The 15310-nt window shown below is 64.2% G+C and overlaps 2 protein-coding genes across 5 annotated transcripts; both read right to left on the bottom strand.

Moving 5' to 3' along the window:
• On the bottom strand, positions 1-8650 carry ANPEP (alanyl aminopeptidase, membrane). Of its 4 annotated transcripts, XM_086849524.1 has the most exons (22): positions 6942-7639; positions 6252-6337; positions 4821-5711; positions 4408-4553; positions 4193-4329; positions 3984-4110; positions 3723-3877; positions 3537-3650; positions 3300-3443; positions 3160-3225; positions 2951-3016; positions 2629-2801; positions 2468-2547; positions 2172-2305; positions 2037-2092; positions 1772-1919; positions 1590-1681; positions 1342-1449; positions 1086-1253; positions 839-979; positions 647-728; positions 1-347 (listed from the first exon to the last, which is right to left on the bottom strand). In XM_086849524.1, the coding sequence occupies exons 3-22, from the start codon at positions 5411-5413 to the stop codon at positions 186-188; spliced, it is 2892 nt and encodes a 963-aa protein (XP_086705650.1). In that variant the 5' UTR covers positions 5414-5711; positions 6252-6337; positions 6942-7639; the 3' UTR covers positions 1-185. The 4 variants fall into 4 exon arrangements, with proteins under 4 accessions (XP_086705650.1, XP_086705649.1, XP_086705651.1 ...); XM_086849523.1 differs by lacking the exons at positions 6252-6337; positions 6942-7639 and adding an exon at positions 8539-8650; XM_086849525.1 differs by lacking the exons at positions 6252-6337; positions 6942-7639 and adding an exon at positions 8435-8622.
• Positions 8651-9164: 514 nt separating this feature from the next.
• On the bottom strand, positions 9165-15301 carry AP3S2 (adaptor related protein complex 3 subunit sigma 2). The gene is made up of 6 exons (XM_086849537.1): positions 14917-15301; positions 14458-14549; positions 14248-14359; positions 13203-13274; positions 10127-10234; positions 9165-9818 (listed from the first exon to the last, which is right to left on the bottom strand). The coding sequence occupies exons 1-6, from the start codon at positions 14983-14985 to the stop codon at positions 9690-9692; spliced, it is 582 nt and encodes a 193-aa protein (XP_086705663.1). The 5' UTR covers positions 14986-15301; the 3' UTR covers positions 9165-9689.
• Positions 15302-15310: the final 9 nt, after the last annotated feature.

The raw sequence follows: 15310 nt of genomic DNA, 5'->3' as shown, positions 1-15310 counted from the left end.
ACCAGGGTGCCCCTGGAAACCGGGCAGGATTTTATTCACACCCCCAGAGCGCACCAGCCTGACCTCCCCTCCGAGCCCTCCAGAGCCGGACCGGCAGTGCGGGACTGGGGGCCACGGGGGATGGAGTGAGGGGAGTCGGGAGTGGGCGAGGGTCCGTCCTGGTGGCTGGGGAAGCGCAGACTCCTTTATTCGCTTTGTTTGTTCTCATCCTCAAACCACTTCAGCACCGTCGCCCGGTTCTCCTTCACCCAGTTGATGTTGGCACGGGTCCGCTCCAGCGCCTGCTCCAGCGCCCGCGTCCCCGACCCAAACCCGATGTCCTGGTTGTCCTTCTTGAACTGCTCCAGCTGCCAGGCAGAGATGGGGCTGGAGCAGGCCGGGGGTGGGCCCGGCAACCCACGGGAGATCCCAGAAGCTCCCAGTACCTCTGGACACCACCCAGGAACACCCCAACAGCCCCTGACAACCCCTGTGAGCACTCCAGCACCACCCCAGCATCTCTCAGCTGCTCCCTGGCAGCCCCCAGGAGCACCCCAATAGCCTGTGTGAGCCCCCCAGAACCACTCCAGAAGCCCCCAACACCACCCAACATCATGCTGAAGAAGCCAGAAGCCCCGAGAGCCCCCCTGGCAGGGTCCAGCCTCACCTGCTGCAGCTCAAACTCTGAGGAAAAGCGCTGGGTCACAGATAAAATCAGGCGGGAGAAGGAGAAGGAGCCGCCCCCGTACCTGGGAGAGCAGAAGTGTGCTGAGCCAGCGGGGAGGGGATGGGGAAGGGACAGTGCCACCCCCAAGGGGCACAGGCAGACAGGGGTGCCCCCAGCCCCCGCGGTGCTCACTGGGTGAAGAGCGTCCTCCAGTTGCCACGGATGAAGTCCCAGGCCAGGGGCTGCCCCACAACGTTGCTGGCAATGCTGTTGATGGTGGAGGTGGCATCCTGCTTCCGGATCTTTGTGGGGTCGAGGGTGTACTCCAGGTACCTGGGGGGGCACGGTGAGGGGGTGAGGGGCTGGCGGGGCAGCGGACACGATGTGGGTTATGGGCCGGTGGGCACACCCCACAGTGCCAGCCAGACCCCACACGCACCGGTTGAGGATCCAGGGATGGGGGCTGCAGGAGAGGGCCGTGCGGAGCTTGTCGGCCTCAGACACCACATGGGCCTCCTGGAACTTCTTCCAGAGGAAATCCCAGGCCTTCTCCCCGCCCGTGGCCACCATGCTGCAATAGATGGCTGAGCGCAGGTTCGGGGGGACCCTGTTGGGGGAAGAGCCATCAGTGCCAGGAGCCCCTGGCCGCGCCCAGCCCGACCACACGCACAGCACCGGGGCTCCCGAGGACTCACGGGTTGTCGGTGGAATTCTCCCACGCACTCAAGTAGTCGGCAGCCAGCTGCTGACACTCGGTGACCCCGTAGGAGCAGGCGGTGCTGATGGCATTGACCTCGTTGTACCTGGGGGAGGGAGGCCGGGCTGGGGTCCGGCACAGGGCACCCACTGGCCAGGGCCAGCTGGAGGCAGGGCTGTGCCCTCTGCCCAGCGCAGTCGGGGAGACCCCAGGGATCCAGCCCAGCCCCGGGGCCACGGCACTCACTGGGGCATCAGGCCACTGGGGATATCATTCCAGTCATTGGTGATGTTCTTGTAGTGGGTGAAGAGAGGGGTCACCTGCTTCCTCATGTAACTCTGGGGACAAGAGAGAGTCAGTGACACTGGCAGCAGCCCCCACACCACTGTGGGGGCAATCCTGGTCCCTCACCCACCGGCACCACTCACCGACATGGCCCCAAAGACCTCGCTGCGGTCAAACATCTGCTGGAAGTACTGGAGGTTGGTGAGGGCTGCCTGCCAGGGCATGTATTCCGTCTCCCACCTCAGGAACCGTGTCGTGTTCAGAGCCAAGGTCACGTTGACGTACTTGGCCCTGTCAGGGATGGGGGCAGCGTCACCTCCCCAGCCCTAGCGGCACTGCCCACCCCAGGGCACCCACCCCATCCAGCCCCTCACCCCAGTGGCACCCAGACCACCTGGCAGGGCTCACCTGGCCAGGTTAAAGGCATCGTCAATGATCTGGGCACGGTTGATCACAGGGAAGACCTGAGAGAGCAAAGTGAGTGTCTCAGGGCAGCCAGAGCGGGGTGGCCTGCATGGGGTCCCACACCACAGCCCCCTGTACCGTGTGGTTAGTGCCAAGCTGGTTGAGGAGCTGATCCCAGTTCTCCTGGTTGTAATTGACTCGGAAGTACCCAGTGACATTGAGGTTCAGCAGGAGCCAGCCGGGGCTGTCGAGCCTGAAGACGCTGTTGGTGTCTGGGAAGGGGACAGGAGGTTCTGCCAGAGCCACACACCCACCCGCCAGGGAGGGCCAGGCTCAGCTCCCTCCACCCCCCACCGCCTCCCTGGGACCCTCCCCAGTGCCATGGCAGTGGAGGTGGCAGCAAGGCCCCCACTCACAGCCAGGACACACCATACCTGTGACTTTGGTCAGCCAGTAGATGCTGTTCCCGCTGCCACTGTCTGTCATCCAGGTGATGGGGATGATCCAGGTGTAGCTGTGCCATGGACAGACAGGTGGTGGGACTGGCCCTCATCCCCAGACCCCTCGTTTCCCAGCCAGCCCCCGCCACACTCACTTGAAGGCAGAGGGTCTGTCCACAGAAGATGTGGGGTCCAGCAGAAAATGAGTCTGATTGACGGTGCCGCTCTTGGTGTCAACAGTCACCACAGGGAAGCCCATCTGCAGCGTCCAGCGGTCCATGATGTTGCTGATGCTGTCAGGCAGTTGCACGTTGTTCTTCTCCACCGCCTGCGGGGATGGCAGCGCCGCCAGTCACCAGGGGCACGGGCAGCGTGGGGCTTGGCCAGCGCTGCAGCCCTCAGCCAGCACGTGGGACCCTGCCAACCAGGCAGCCCCCCAGGGCTGGGGATGCTGCAGGAGCACCAGCCCCCTCCTACCTGTTGCAGATGGTCCCAGAGGTCAGTGTAGACGGTGTTGTTGTAGGAGAAGGTGTGGAGGTAGGACTGTGGGAGAGCACCAGGAGAGACGGGTGAGCAAGGGCAATTCTGGGGTGTTGGGACACCCCTAGAGCGCCCAGGAAGGGCTCTGCCATGGGAATCCCACCCTGCACTGGGCTTGCTGCCCCCCAGTACCAGCAGCACCTCACCTGCAGCCCCTCCTTGAAGATGTTCTCGCTGAGGAAGCTCGAAAGCATCCGCAGCACCGATGCTCCCTGCAGGGACAGCAGGTCAGAGAAGCCAGGGACACCCCAGAGTCCATCCCCACCCCCGGGACCTCCGTGCACACCTTGCTGTAGGCGATGCTGTCAAAGACTTCACTGATCTGGGCTGGGGTGTTGATCTCCTCCTCGCGGAAGGAGAGCGGGTGGGAGCTGGCCAGGGCGTCCGTTGCCATCACCGTGTGCACCTCGTTCAGCACCATCAGATCTTTCTGCAGAGGGGGCAGCAGCACCCGCCTCAGCCCTGCGTGTGCCGCCCGGCACCGGGGCAGCCCCTGGTTCCCCACATCGTCCCTGGCACTCACAATGCTCCAGGAGGGCTCAGCAAAGTCGGCACCCAGGTACTCCACGTACGAGGCGAAGCCCTCGTTCAGCCACAGGTCGTTCCACCACCGCAGCGTCACCAAATTCCCAAACCACTGCAGAGGGCACAGCACTCCCTCAGCCACCAGCCATCAGTCAGGGGAGTGGGCGAGGGGTGCAGCAGGTACCTGGTGTGCCAGCTCGTGGGCAATGACGGTCACCACCCGCTCCTTGTTGCCAATGGAGGAGTACTCAGCATCGAAGAGCAGCGAGTTCTCCCGGTACGTCACCAGCCCCCAGTTCTCCATCGCGCCCGCATTGAAATCAGGGAGGCCGACCTGGTCTGGGGTGGAGGGGTGCCGTCAGTGCCCCGCTGACAGCACGCTGGACCATCGTCCCCCTGCAGTGGGCACCTCAACCCAGTGCCCCAGGCACCCCACAGCACGCACCAGACTTGGGGAGCGGGTAGGACGTGTTGTAATGCTCCTCAAAGAACCTGAGGATGGGGCTGGTGACATTGAGTGCGTAGTCGCCCTGGCCCTCGTTGATGGCTTTGGGGCGGCCCCAGATGCGAATCTGGAGAGAAGGGATGCAGGATTCATCAGTGGCCCAGGCTCAGCCACCCAGCTGGGCAGGGGTGCACCCCACCCCATCCTACCAGTATCTTCTCCGAGTCATTCTGCACGCTGGTGAACTGGCTGACAATGAAGGCCAGAAGGTACGTGGACATCCGGGGGGTGGTCTGAAACTCAGTGACATTCCAGGTCTCCCCATCAATTATCTGCTGCCTGGTGTCTGTGGAGATCAGAGGATCACCCCACAGCCCTGCCAGGCCCCCAGCCCCACCCAGCGGGGTCCCCCTGCCCTACTCACTTTTGGCAGGCATGTTGGAAATGGCCACATAGTTGGAGGGGTGGATCAGTGTCACTGTGAAGTTGGCTTTCATGGCTGGCTCGTCGAAGCAGGGGAAAGCTTTGCGTGCGTCAGCTGCCTGCATCTGTGTGGTGGCCACCACCTGCCTGTGAGCCAATCCCATCAGTCCCGAGGGTCCCTGTGGAGGCTGCACCCCACAGCCCCCTTTCTCCCGCCCCCACTGGGGCAGCATAAGGATGCAAGGAGGGCACAAAGGCTCCACACACCCATCCCATGGTCCTGGTGGGAGAGGAGCCCCAAAGCCAGCCCAAGCCCTCCACCATCCTGTGCCAGCCCCCTGCCCCCATTCCCCTTCCCACCACCACATCGGGCCAGGCCTGTGGCTTCCACCCCGTCCCCTGCTGTTCACATACCTGTTGCCTGACTCATCAGTGTATTCGCTGCGATAGAAGCCAGCCAGGTCATCGGCCAGCTCCCCGGTGAAGCTGCTGGACAGCCGGTAGCGCCGGCCCTGCTGCAGGGGAGCGGCCAGCTGCACCACCAGGTACTGGGTGGGAGTCTCCAGCCAGGTGCGGGAGATGGCCGGGGCCTCCCCACCGCCCTCTGCCTGCAGCGCCACATGGAAGGAGCCCTGCATGGTGTAGTTCAGCTTGTTGCTGTGGATGAGGATGAGGTTGGTGGCTTCCTCGCACATGAAGACCACACTGCTGCTGCCCTTGAAGATGTACATGTTGTTGGCATCAGGCTTCAGGAAGGGCTGCAGGGACACCTCGTAAATCTCCGGCTTCAGCGTGGCCGGCAATCTCCAGCGGTTCCAGGGGTCGTTGGGATTGGTGGTGGTGGTGGTGGTGGTGCTGGGGGTGGTGCTGGTGCCCACATCTGATGTCCCCTTGTTCTTTTCCTGGGCGTACACCACCGAGAGCGCAATGATGGTGGCCACAGCCCCCAGGCCCAGCATGATGCCCACGATGCCCACGGTCTTGCTGATGAAGAAGCCGGCTGCCATGGCGGGCAGCAGGAGCGGCACTGGCAGAGACAGCGCTGGCGCAAGCACGGCTTTTAGCCTCTCGCTCCCACGAGGTTTATTAGTCCAAGTTAATGGGTGAAGGATTAAATGGCCATGGGGCTCAGGGTGGCGACAGACCCTGGGATGAGCTTTCCACCTGCCCACCCCCCAGGCTGGCAGGAGCACCAACGCCCGGTGCCACTGCTGCAGGGACAGAGCTGGCCGAGGGGGGTGGCACCATCGGGGAGCGGGCTGTGGGCCCGGACCCCCAGCGTCCTTCCCCAGCGCTGGCCTGGCCCTGCAAACAGAGGGACAGAGGTGGTGGTGGCAGCCAGCAGCCACATCCCCAGCCCACTGCAGGGCCCAGCACGTGTCCCCATCCTCCAAGCCCAGATGCAGGCTCAGTGTCACCCCGTTTACCCTGGAGTGACAGGGTATGAGCCACCATCAGAGGGTCCAGGTCGCCCACAGCTCACAGGCTGCAGGGAAAGCAGGGGCCGTGGGGTGCAGCACAGGGGTCTGGCAGCGGTAGGGGAACGTGGGGGGGACGTTCCCCTGCTCACAGCCCTCTCAAAGTTCAGGGTCACGAACCCAGAGGCACCGGGGTCAAACTCTGTCCTTGTAAGCGCAGCCCCAGCGGGCACGTGAGGTCCCCACCCAGGGTGGGGGGTGACACAACCTGTCACACACTGGGAAGAGTAAGCCCTGTTCCCAAGATCTGATCGATCTCTCTGTAGGGAGATATGGCCATAGATTATGAGCAGGTGCTGCCAGGAGCCACACAGCTGGGCCGAAGGGCAAACCAGGACGAGTGAATGCTGTCCCCAGGGAGCCTTACCCCGTCCCTGACCCAGCTGCACCCGTCAGGGCCACCGTGCCTGGCACAAATCACTCCGGACGCTGCTGGTGTGTCCCTGGCGTTCCCTGTTAGGCACAGCCATTCCCCAGGTCCAGAGGCCACCGCTGGCTCTCTCAGTCCCATCCCCACCCTGGCTGCGGCCAAAGGCTTTGGGGACAGTCCCCTGCAGCACCAAGGGCCGCAGGTGGCTGGGAGGGTGCCAGGCACTCTGCACACCCCCATCCCTCCCCACAGCCCCTCGGGCACAGCACACAGGCATCCCCCACTGGCTCACCTGGGCACGGGCTGGATGGAGTTAACGGGGAGCAGCCCTGGGGTGAGACACAGCACCCACACCCTGACACCCTGACACCCCCAGCACCTGCGGGATTCCATCCCCACCCCCTGAAGTTTCCTCTCCGGAGCCCAGCCAGCTGCACACACATCTCCCGCGTCACACAACGGCACAGATGTGGGGCGTCACTCCCTCGGAGCTCCGGCCTCACACACCCCACAGCCTGACACCCCCTCAGAACCCTCCACACCGTCATGCGCCCCCACAGCCCCCGCCAGCCCCCTCGCACCCCACAGCCCCTTACCCCGCTTGGTCCAGCCCGAAGCACCCCGCGCACCCCCTGCCCGGGGTGTGAAGCCCCCGGAGCCTCCGCAGCAGCAGAGTCCCCCCCTCACCTTCCTGCGCTCGGCCGGGGGCAGCGGGGGGGTCCCGCTCCCTGAGCTCCCGCTGTGGCCCTGCCCCTGCTCCTGCAGCGCCCGACCGTCCGCCTCGGCTCCCGGCGGAGGAAAGCTTTCTCCAAAGCTCCGGGGCAGGAACCCGCAGCCCTCGCCCCCTTAACCTCATCTCTGCCGGCCGGCGGGGCGGGGGCACGGCCCGGGCCAGCGGGGGGGCAGGACCTGCGGCATGGGCTCACCCAGCCTGGAGCAGGGCGACGAGGCGGTTCTGGGGCTGAGGGTGCTGGGGAGGGCGCCTGGATTTGGGAACGCGCCCTAGAGCTGAACCCAGCAAAACCCGGCGCCCATGGGTGTCACAGCAAAGCGCAGCTGGGGCCGGCAGCGGGCTGGGGGCCGAGAGACAGCCCGGGAGACAGCCCGGGGAGCTCGGGGACACAGCCCGGGGAGCTCGGGGACACAGCCCGGGGAGCTCGGGGAGACAGCCCGGGGAGCTCGGGGACACAGCCCGGGGAGCTCGGGGAGACAGCCCGGGGAGCTCGGGGAGACAGCCCGGGGAGCTCGGGGACACAGCCCGGGGAGCTCGGGGGGACAGCCCGGGGAGCCCGGGGAGCTCGGGGACACAGCCCGGGGAGCTCGGGGAGACAGCCCGGGGAGCTCGGGGACACAGCCCGGGGAGCTCGGGGACACAGCCCGGGGAGCTCGGGGGGACAGCCCGGGAGACAGCCCGGGGAGCTCGGGGAGACAGCCCGGGGAGCTCGGGGACACAGCCCGGGGAGCTCGGGGACACAGCCCGGGGAGCTCGGGGAGACAGCCCGGGGAGCTCGGGGACACAGCCCGGGGAGCTCGGGGAGACAGCCCGGGGAGCTCGGGGACACAGCCCGGGGAGCTCGGGGAGCCAGCCCCGGAGCCAGCCCCATCTCCGGAGCACACAGGCAGCTCGGAGGACAGGTGGAGCCCCCGGGCAGCCCCTGCCCTGCTCACGCCGCATCTCCCTGCGGTGAGGGGCGGCTCTGGTGACCCACCCGGCTCAGCCCCTCCGGGCACGGCCAGCGCCGGGCACTCGGCTCCCGCACAAGCCTCCGCCACCGCCTCGGGGCTGAAGCTCCCCGGGAGGGGCAGTGACGGGCCGGGGGCTCGCCCGGCTCATCCCAGCCTGAACCAGGGCTCGGGAACAGCACGGTGCCGCTGCTCCGCCTGCCACGGCCCGCAGAGCTGCGGGGCTCCGGCCCCGGCCAGATTCGGACGGGGCAGTGGGGCCGGAGGTGGCAGCAGAGCCGCTCCGGGAGGTGCGGAGGGAGCCGGACACAGCCCACAGCGGCACTGGGATGCTGTGGCGTGGGGCCGGACAGCCCCGTTACCCCCGGCCTGGCGCAGAGCAGCTCCCCAGAGCATCCCCAGCTCCCTGGCCATGGGGCGAGCCGGAGCCTTCACCTCCGACTGGCTCCGAGACTCCGCGTCCCAGCCCCAGGACACGGCCCGGCACCACGGCTCACCTGCACCCTTCGCCGGCACCTACAAGAGGAGGAGGAGGAGGATTAGGAGGAGGAGGAGGCGGAGGAGGAGGAGAGCCAGCAGAGAAGAGGACACAGCAGGTTGCCCAGCTCCCTGACCTCCAGGAGCGATGATGTGGCTCGTGGCCAGCTGGGGAAGGGTTAAGTTGCAGGGAGGGGAAAATTCCTTCCAGGCAGAGTCACGGTTTCCCTGCCAGGGGAAGTGAAGGCAGAACCTGGAGCACAGCTGGGGAGCAGAGGAAGGGCCCCCAGCCAGCCCCAGGGACTCGTGGCCAGATGGAGCCTCGACAGAGCCCGGGGAGTGGGGCACGCGACTGACAGAGCCCATCAGGGTCACTGTGAACCCCAGGACAAGCTCAGCCTCAGGGGACCCCAGCCCCAGAGCTCCCACACACCCACAGAGCTGTCAGAGCTCAGGGCTGCCCTGCCCAGGTGCTCCGCAGCAGGGAGAGGGCAGGAACCAGCAAGGGGTGACCACAGCCATCACAACCTGAGCAGGGCCACCACCCTCCACACACCTGCTCCGAGAGCAGAGGCTGCAGCCAGGGACCCTGCCCTAAGCCCCCTGCATCCCCTGGGGCATCTAGGGCCCCCTCTCCCACCCCCTGGGCCTCCACCAGCCAAAAGCCCCCAGGGCTGCAGCTACCCCAGGAGAGCAGCACAGAGCCCCCAGCCCCTCCCCATCCAGCAGCACCCAGAGCAGACACACACACGGGTTCCAGGGCAGTTTATTGGGACACAGGGACACACTCCAGCAGCCCCAGCCCGGCCTGACCACCTCCCCGTCCCCCAGGTCCAGCCTGTCCCACTCACACTGTCCCCAGGGCACACAGCAGCTCCCATGAGTGACCCCCACCCAGCTGGGGCCCACCACAGCGAGCAGGACCAGGGCAGGGGACAGCCATGGCTGGGAGGACAGAGGACACAACCTGCAGCTCCTGACACAGCCGTCACTACAGACACCCTTTGGAATCCCAGGAACCCTGGGAGAGGCGGGAGCCAACTCTTGCCCACAGCGAGGAGAGGCTGCGTGTCTGCAGGGAGGGAGGGGAAGGAAGGGCACCCTCCTTGCTGGGGGAGCAGGGAGCAGAACTGAGGCCAGGCCCAGCAGGGGGGACATCCCCACCCTGTTCTCTGAGCCCTGTCACTGCTCCCTGCCACCTTCGGGCCCTGTGTGCCACATGGGATGGCAGGGGCCGGGGACCCCAGCTCTGCTCAGCCCCCCAGCACAGGCTGCTCACATGAACTGTGACAGGTTGGGCACTTTGATGTTGATGTCCCCGATGTTGATGTTGCGGGGGATCTCGGGCAGGTTGATGTTCTTGACGGCCGACACAGCGCGGGAAGGAGCAGCTGAGAGGCCGCCCTGGGGACACAGGGACTGTGACCACCGGCCCCACCCCGTGGGCCCTCCACAGCCACATCTTCCTGAAAAGCCTTTTCTGGCCTGGGGTCGTTACCCTTGACAGAAGAACCACTTCCACACTCTGGCAGCTCCCTGCACTCCTGACCAGAGCCACGGGGCAGGGATGTCCCCAGCCCCATCCCGAGGCAGACAGACGCTGGGAATACCCTGGGTACCCCCCCATGCCACCCCTGTCCCCATGGGCCGCCCCCCTCGCAGCCCAGGGTCTGTCAGCTCCCATGGGGCAGAGCCGCAGTGTCACAGCTCACCTCTGCCTTCTCCAGCTTGCCCTGGGCCTCCACCTGTGCCACAATCTCGTTCATGTTGGTCTCCAGCACCATGCCACCGATCACCATCTCCTGCAGGATGTGGTGGACCTGCCAGGGAGGGGGGAGGGAACAGAAGGCTGTTCTGTCTGGCAGCAGCTGCAGCGCTGGTGTGGAAGCATGTCAGGGGCCAACATCTCCCCAGGGACACAAATCTATCCCTCTCCCCTTCTGAGTGTCACTCCTGAGAGTGACAGGGTGGCCAAGGTTGGCATGGGGAGCCCCCAGGCTCCTCTTGCCTGTATCCCCAGTCTAGGTGACACCCAGCTGACGGCACCCCCAGCCCTGCTGCTCCCTCCCTGGGCCAGCAGCCAGCTTACAGCAGGAACGTGTCCTGGACACGACCCCTGCAGCCAGCAGGGTCCTCACTGGGCACAACACTTCTCCCCAGAGGCTCCTTCTCCCCAGAAAGCCAGGACAGAGCCTCTCTGCTGTCTCTTAGGAAGGCCGGGACTGTAACACGGGCACAGAAAAAGCACACAGCTTCCAAGGGAGTCTGCTCCTTTCCTGGGATCCCTCGAGTCCAAGGATGAACAGCCAGGCAGGGCCGGTGCAATCACACAGCCAGAACAGAGAAAAGGAACATTGCTGAGTTGCAAGCCCAGAAATTGCAAGCAGCCCGAGGCGGCAGGCGGGCTGTGCTGGTGGGTACACCCACCCCCAGCCCCTGCACGTGGCTCAGCTCAGCGTTCCCTGCACAGTCAGCAGCTCCCAGCGAGTTCCCAGCGCAGGTAATGGATTTATGGGTCCCAATTATTTCCGTGAAAGGGGCTGTGCAGGAGCATCATCGGGTTATGAGATTGTTTTATGGTTTCACTGAGCTAGGCTGCACTGTAAACACACCTTGTGACAAGCAGCACCAGGACAACCCTGGGGAGAATAGAGACAAGGAGAAAACCTGCTCTGAGGGACATTCCCAGCTCTGTGAGGTGATCCCAGACAACAGAGCGGTGATCTGGCCCAGGGCTCTCCACAGGTCCTGTGGCACAGTGCCTGGAGCAGCAGGAGGTGTGTGGGATCAGCACAGCACAGGCTGAGCCCCAGGCAGCTCCTGGGCCCCCTCACAGCCCTGGAACCCCCACCCCACAGCCCAGACCCAGTGCACGATGAAGTAGCTTGAGCAAGTGGCTCCCACAGCCAAAAAGGATATGGGAGCATCAGGAAACGTTCCTTCAAGATCTGGCTTCTGCCCAAGCTGGCTCCAAACCAACAGGGCAGAAATCCTGAACAACTTTTGTCTTCCAAGCCAAAGCACAGCACTTCCTGAGCAATCCGTGTCCCCTCCAGGACCCCACAGCTGCTGAGTGCAGCTCACACTCCCCTCCAAGGTGGAAAGCACGACTGAGAGCTGGGCATGGCCCACCCTGAGCCTCCCCTTGAGACGGGATCCCTGCAGCTCTGGGGCTCCCAAAGCCAATCACTACGAGCACTGGTGTCACTGGTGCCTGATCCATGTCCCCCTGCATCAGCCCATGGCAGGAGTAGGACCCCAGACCCACCACAGCTGTGGTCCCATGGCCCTTGTGCTGCAGGTTCTGCAAAGTGGAACTTAAGGCAAACAGAAAAATTACAGAATGCAGCCAAAGCTGCACCTGAAGCCGTGCCCTCCCCTGCCCAGGGAGCCGCTCACAGCCCTGTCCAGGGAGACACTCATGGCCCTGCCTGGGCATCCACGGGGGGCAGCCAGGGCCCAGCAGGACAAACCAGCACCTCAAACACTGTCCCTCTGCTCCTGGAAGCACAGGAACACGAGCACATCTGAGAAACAAACATGTGCCAAATATAGAAAGAGACCGGAGGACCAACTGATAATGGCCAAGAGTGGAGTCAAAGCTGGGAAGCAGTGGGACGGGAAGTAAACAGGGCTGGGAGAGCCTGTGCTGAGCGAGCTGGGGTCTCCACCACCAGCTCCTGTCTCCTGAGACTGTTGTTCCAGGCAGGACAGGTCAGAGGAGCGGTGACCCCAGTGCTGCTGGCCCGAGGGCTGCGGGCTGGCTGTGAGGCCGAGTGTTTTACATCCAAAGGGTTTTACATGTTTTACTGTAAAGCTGAGAGTAAGGCTGAGTGGAAAGCTGCTGGGTCCTGGTCATGCCACAGAGTCAGCAGCCGAGAGCACATCCTCCCCCAGCTGTGGGCAGAGGTGAGCTGGGCAGCTGCCAACGCTTCTCCTGCAGCTGCTCAGCCCTCCTTCCTCCTTTGATAAACACTTCTGCTGACAAGATAATCGTGTTGTGACATTTTGGAAAGTTTACAGCAGGGCAAACAGTGAAACCAAAGCCCAACCTTAGCAGCTGGTAACATGGAGACCCCCCAGACCTGCTCGCTCCCCTTCCCTGCCAGTTCCCCAGTTGGAATCACCAGTGCAAAGGGAGCATTTTACGCATTTTTTTTTCCCAGTGCTCTATTTTGTTGACATGCTTTTGTTTTCAGTAAAGCAAGAAAATCTTGATCAACAGCAAGCCTCTCCCTGCTCCAAGCCTATTCCTGGATATCTATTCCCAGCTATCTTCAGTCTTGTGACCCAGGACATGATCAAAGGGGGTGGTTTCCATTCAGGATCTCCGTCCAGCTCAAGAGGAAGCATTACAGGCTGTAGCTCAAACCAAAGTTTACCCAGTACTTTGAATTCCAAACACTCCCATTGTTCCTTCCCTTTTTTTTCCCTGCAGCTGTAGTAGAATGTTAACTCCCACGAGGTGTCACGGCTTGGAGCAGAGGCAGAATGCCCCAGCCAGGCCAGAGTCTGCCCAGCCCCACCAGTGCTGGCTGTGGAGCACAGATCTGTCACTTGCCCGTGGCCACCCGGCCCCGGGGCAGCCCCAGGGCTGGGCACGGCTGTCCCCGGGCTCGGAGCAGCCCAGCACTCGGGTCTCTCGTTGGGAGGTCATGGTGTGAGCTGAAAGATTCCCATACAGGATCTCAGTGCCTCCCAAAGTGACCCCTGCCACCCCCACACTGTCCTGGCCAGCCCCAGCCCAAGAAATGCAGGCTCTGGAGCAGCCCCGAGCCCACCACCCACCTTGTCCATGTGGAAGATGAGGTCCAGCTCACAGACATTCTCAAAGCACTTGTCCAGCGTCTCCACAAACACCTGGGACAATGGACAGAGACCAGGCAGGATGGTCACCAACCCCATGGAACACCCCAGGCATGGGACAGTGACTGGAAAGCTGGAAAAGGACCTAGGGATGCTGGTGACTGTGGCTGAACACAAGCTCAGGTGTGTCCAGGTGGGCAAGAGGCCAATGGCTCCTGGCTTGTGTCAGCCCCAATGTGGGCACAGCCCCAGGGCAGTGCCCGTCCCTGAGCTGGCACTGCTGGAGCACCTCCAGTCCTGGGGGCAGCTCTGGGTCAGACAAGGAAGATCTGGAGGGGCTGGAGCGTGTCCAGGGAAGGGAACGGAGCTGGGGAAGGGGCTGGAGCCCTGGGAATGGCTGAGGGAGCTCAGCTTTGAGGAAAGGAGGCTCAGGGGGAACCTTCTTCCAATATCCTGGGGTTTAAAGGGTGCCTACAAAGCTGGAAACTCTCTTCATACAAGGAGTCACGTGGAAAGACACAGAGTGATGGGTATGAGTTCCTCTTGGGGAGACTCCAATAAGGCACAAGGGGAAAATTTTTTCCAAAGAAACAGCCATTGAATAATCTCCATGAGGAAGTGAGGGATTCCCCAAAACCAGATACTTTTCACATGACAGGGTGTTGGGCATTGTCTAGGCCGTGCTTTGCCAAAAAAGGCTGGATCAGACAATGCCTGAGGTCCCTTCCAACCCGGGATCCCAGGATCCTAGGATTAATGGTTGGACTTGATGCACCCAAGGGTCTTTTCCACGCTAAATGGTTCTGTGCTTCAATTTTTAAAAGACATTCCTTTAGACTGACTTCCCCTGCTGCTCCCAGGTGAAGAAGCCAAGCAGAAGCTCGGGGAGTACGTGCGGCCCCACCACAGCCCCGAGGGCTTCTCAGGCCCTTTGGAAGGGCTGGCACAGGCATGCCACGGGCATGAAATGCCTCTGAAAGAGCCAGGGCAGGGCTGTGCCGGGAAGCTGGGCCCTGCAGGGACACACCTGGATGAGGTCCAGGATGCCCAGCTCACTCTCCGAGGAGTCCACACAGAACACGAAGTACAGCGTGGCGTAGTGACGGTAGATCAGCTTGTAGTCCGAGCCGCCGAACAGGCTGTGGGGACACGGGCAGAGCTGAAGGGCGCCGGGGGGACACCCGGGCACTCTGCAGAGCGAGGGGCCAGCCCGGCATGGCCCCTCAGCCACCGGTACCTGCCGCACTCCAGGAAATTGCAGATGTGGTCATCCCGCTTCAGCACCAGGTGGAAGGTGTCACGGATGATCTGCTGCTGGACCTCTTCTGCCTGCCAGGAGGAGACGGTGGGTGGGCACCCATGGATGCACGTCCCACCCATGGGACCCACGACCCCCGCTGGCCCCTGATGCCCCAGGGGTGCCGTGAGCCCGCGGCTCCGGGTGACAGGCCGGTCCCGGGGCCACCCACGGGTGACCCGGGGCATCCCGGAGGACGCCACCGGGGCACCGGCAGGTGTCGCAGCGGCCGCTCCTGCTCCCGGGACACCCCCGGCCCATCGAGCCCCACGCTGCCCTCAGCCCTGCACTGGTCCCGATCCCGGTTCCGGTTCCGGTTCCGGTCCCACACCGGGCTCAGGCACCCGCTGCCGCATCCCCACCGGCGGCCCCGGCCCGATCCCGGCCCCGCTCGCGCACCAGGTGCTGGTAGAAGCGGACGAGCCGCGGCTTCCCGTGGTTGTTGAACACGAGGATGGCGTTGATCATCCCGGCGGCGCGCCGGGCCGAACCGGGCCGGACCGGGAGCAGCACCGGCAGCAGCACCGCAGACGCAGCGCAGGAAGCTCCTCGGCCGCCCCGGAAGCGCACCGGGCTCCGGTGGGCTGAGCTCGGGGTGACCCCGAGGAGCCGCCGGGAACGCTCACAGCCGCTCCTGGGCGGGGGCTCCCCGGGGGCTGCACCGCCGCCTGCCGCCGGGACAGCCTCGGCCGTTCCCCGCAGCCCCACGGAGCAGACGGGCAGCTCTAGAGCCGGGATGTGGCGGCCGCTGCCCGCGCCGGGACCACCGGGACCGCCGCTCCCCGCGCGCGCC

This window comes from Cyanistes caeruleus, chromosome 13 (genome assembly GCF_971803275.1).
Source record: "Cyanistes caeruleus chromosome 13, bCyaCae1.hap1.1, whole genome shotgun sequence".
In the NCBI taxonomy this organism is placed as follows: domain Eukaryota; kingdom Metazoa; phylum Chordata; class Aves; order Passeriformes; family Paridae; genus Cyanistes; species Cyanistes caeruleus.
The sequence above is the reverse complement of the archived record's forward strand: the minus strand, read 5'-3'. Positions and strand labels throughout refer to the sequence as shown.

Bases quoted from the DNA above. Each gene is read 5' to 3' on its own strand.
- ANPEP (XM_086849523.1), bottom strand. From the start codon at position 5,413: ATGGCAGCCGGCTTCTTCATCAGCAAGACCGTGGGCATCGTGGGCATC. The intron at 1,450-1,589 runs GTGAGTGCCGTG...TCCCTCCCCCAG, and splicing joins CCCAGTGGCCTGATGCCCCA to GTACAACGAGGTCAATGCCA. The intron at 348-646 runs GTGAGGCTGGAC...TCTGCCTGGCAG, and splicing joins CAGAGTTTGAGCTGCAGCAG to CTGGAGCAGTTCAAGAAGGA.
- AP3S2 (XM_086849537.1), bottom strand. From the start codon at position 14,985: ATGATCAACGCCATCCTCGTGTTCAACAACCACGGGAAGCCGCGGCTC. The intron at 14,550-14,916 runs GTGCGCGAGCGG...TCCTCCTGGCAG, and splicing joins TCCGCTTCTACCAGCACCTG to GCAGAAGAGGTCCAGCAGCA. The intron at 14,360-14,457 runs GTACCGGTGGCT...GTGTCCCCACAG, and splicing joins AATTTCCTGGAGTGCGGCAG to CCTGTTCGGCGGCTCGGACT.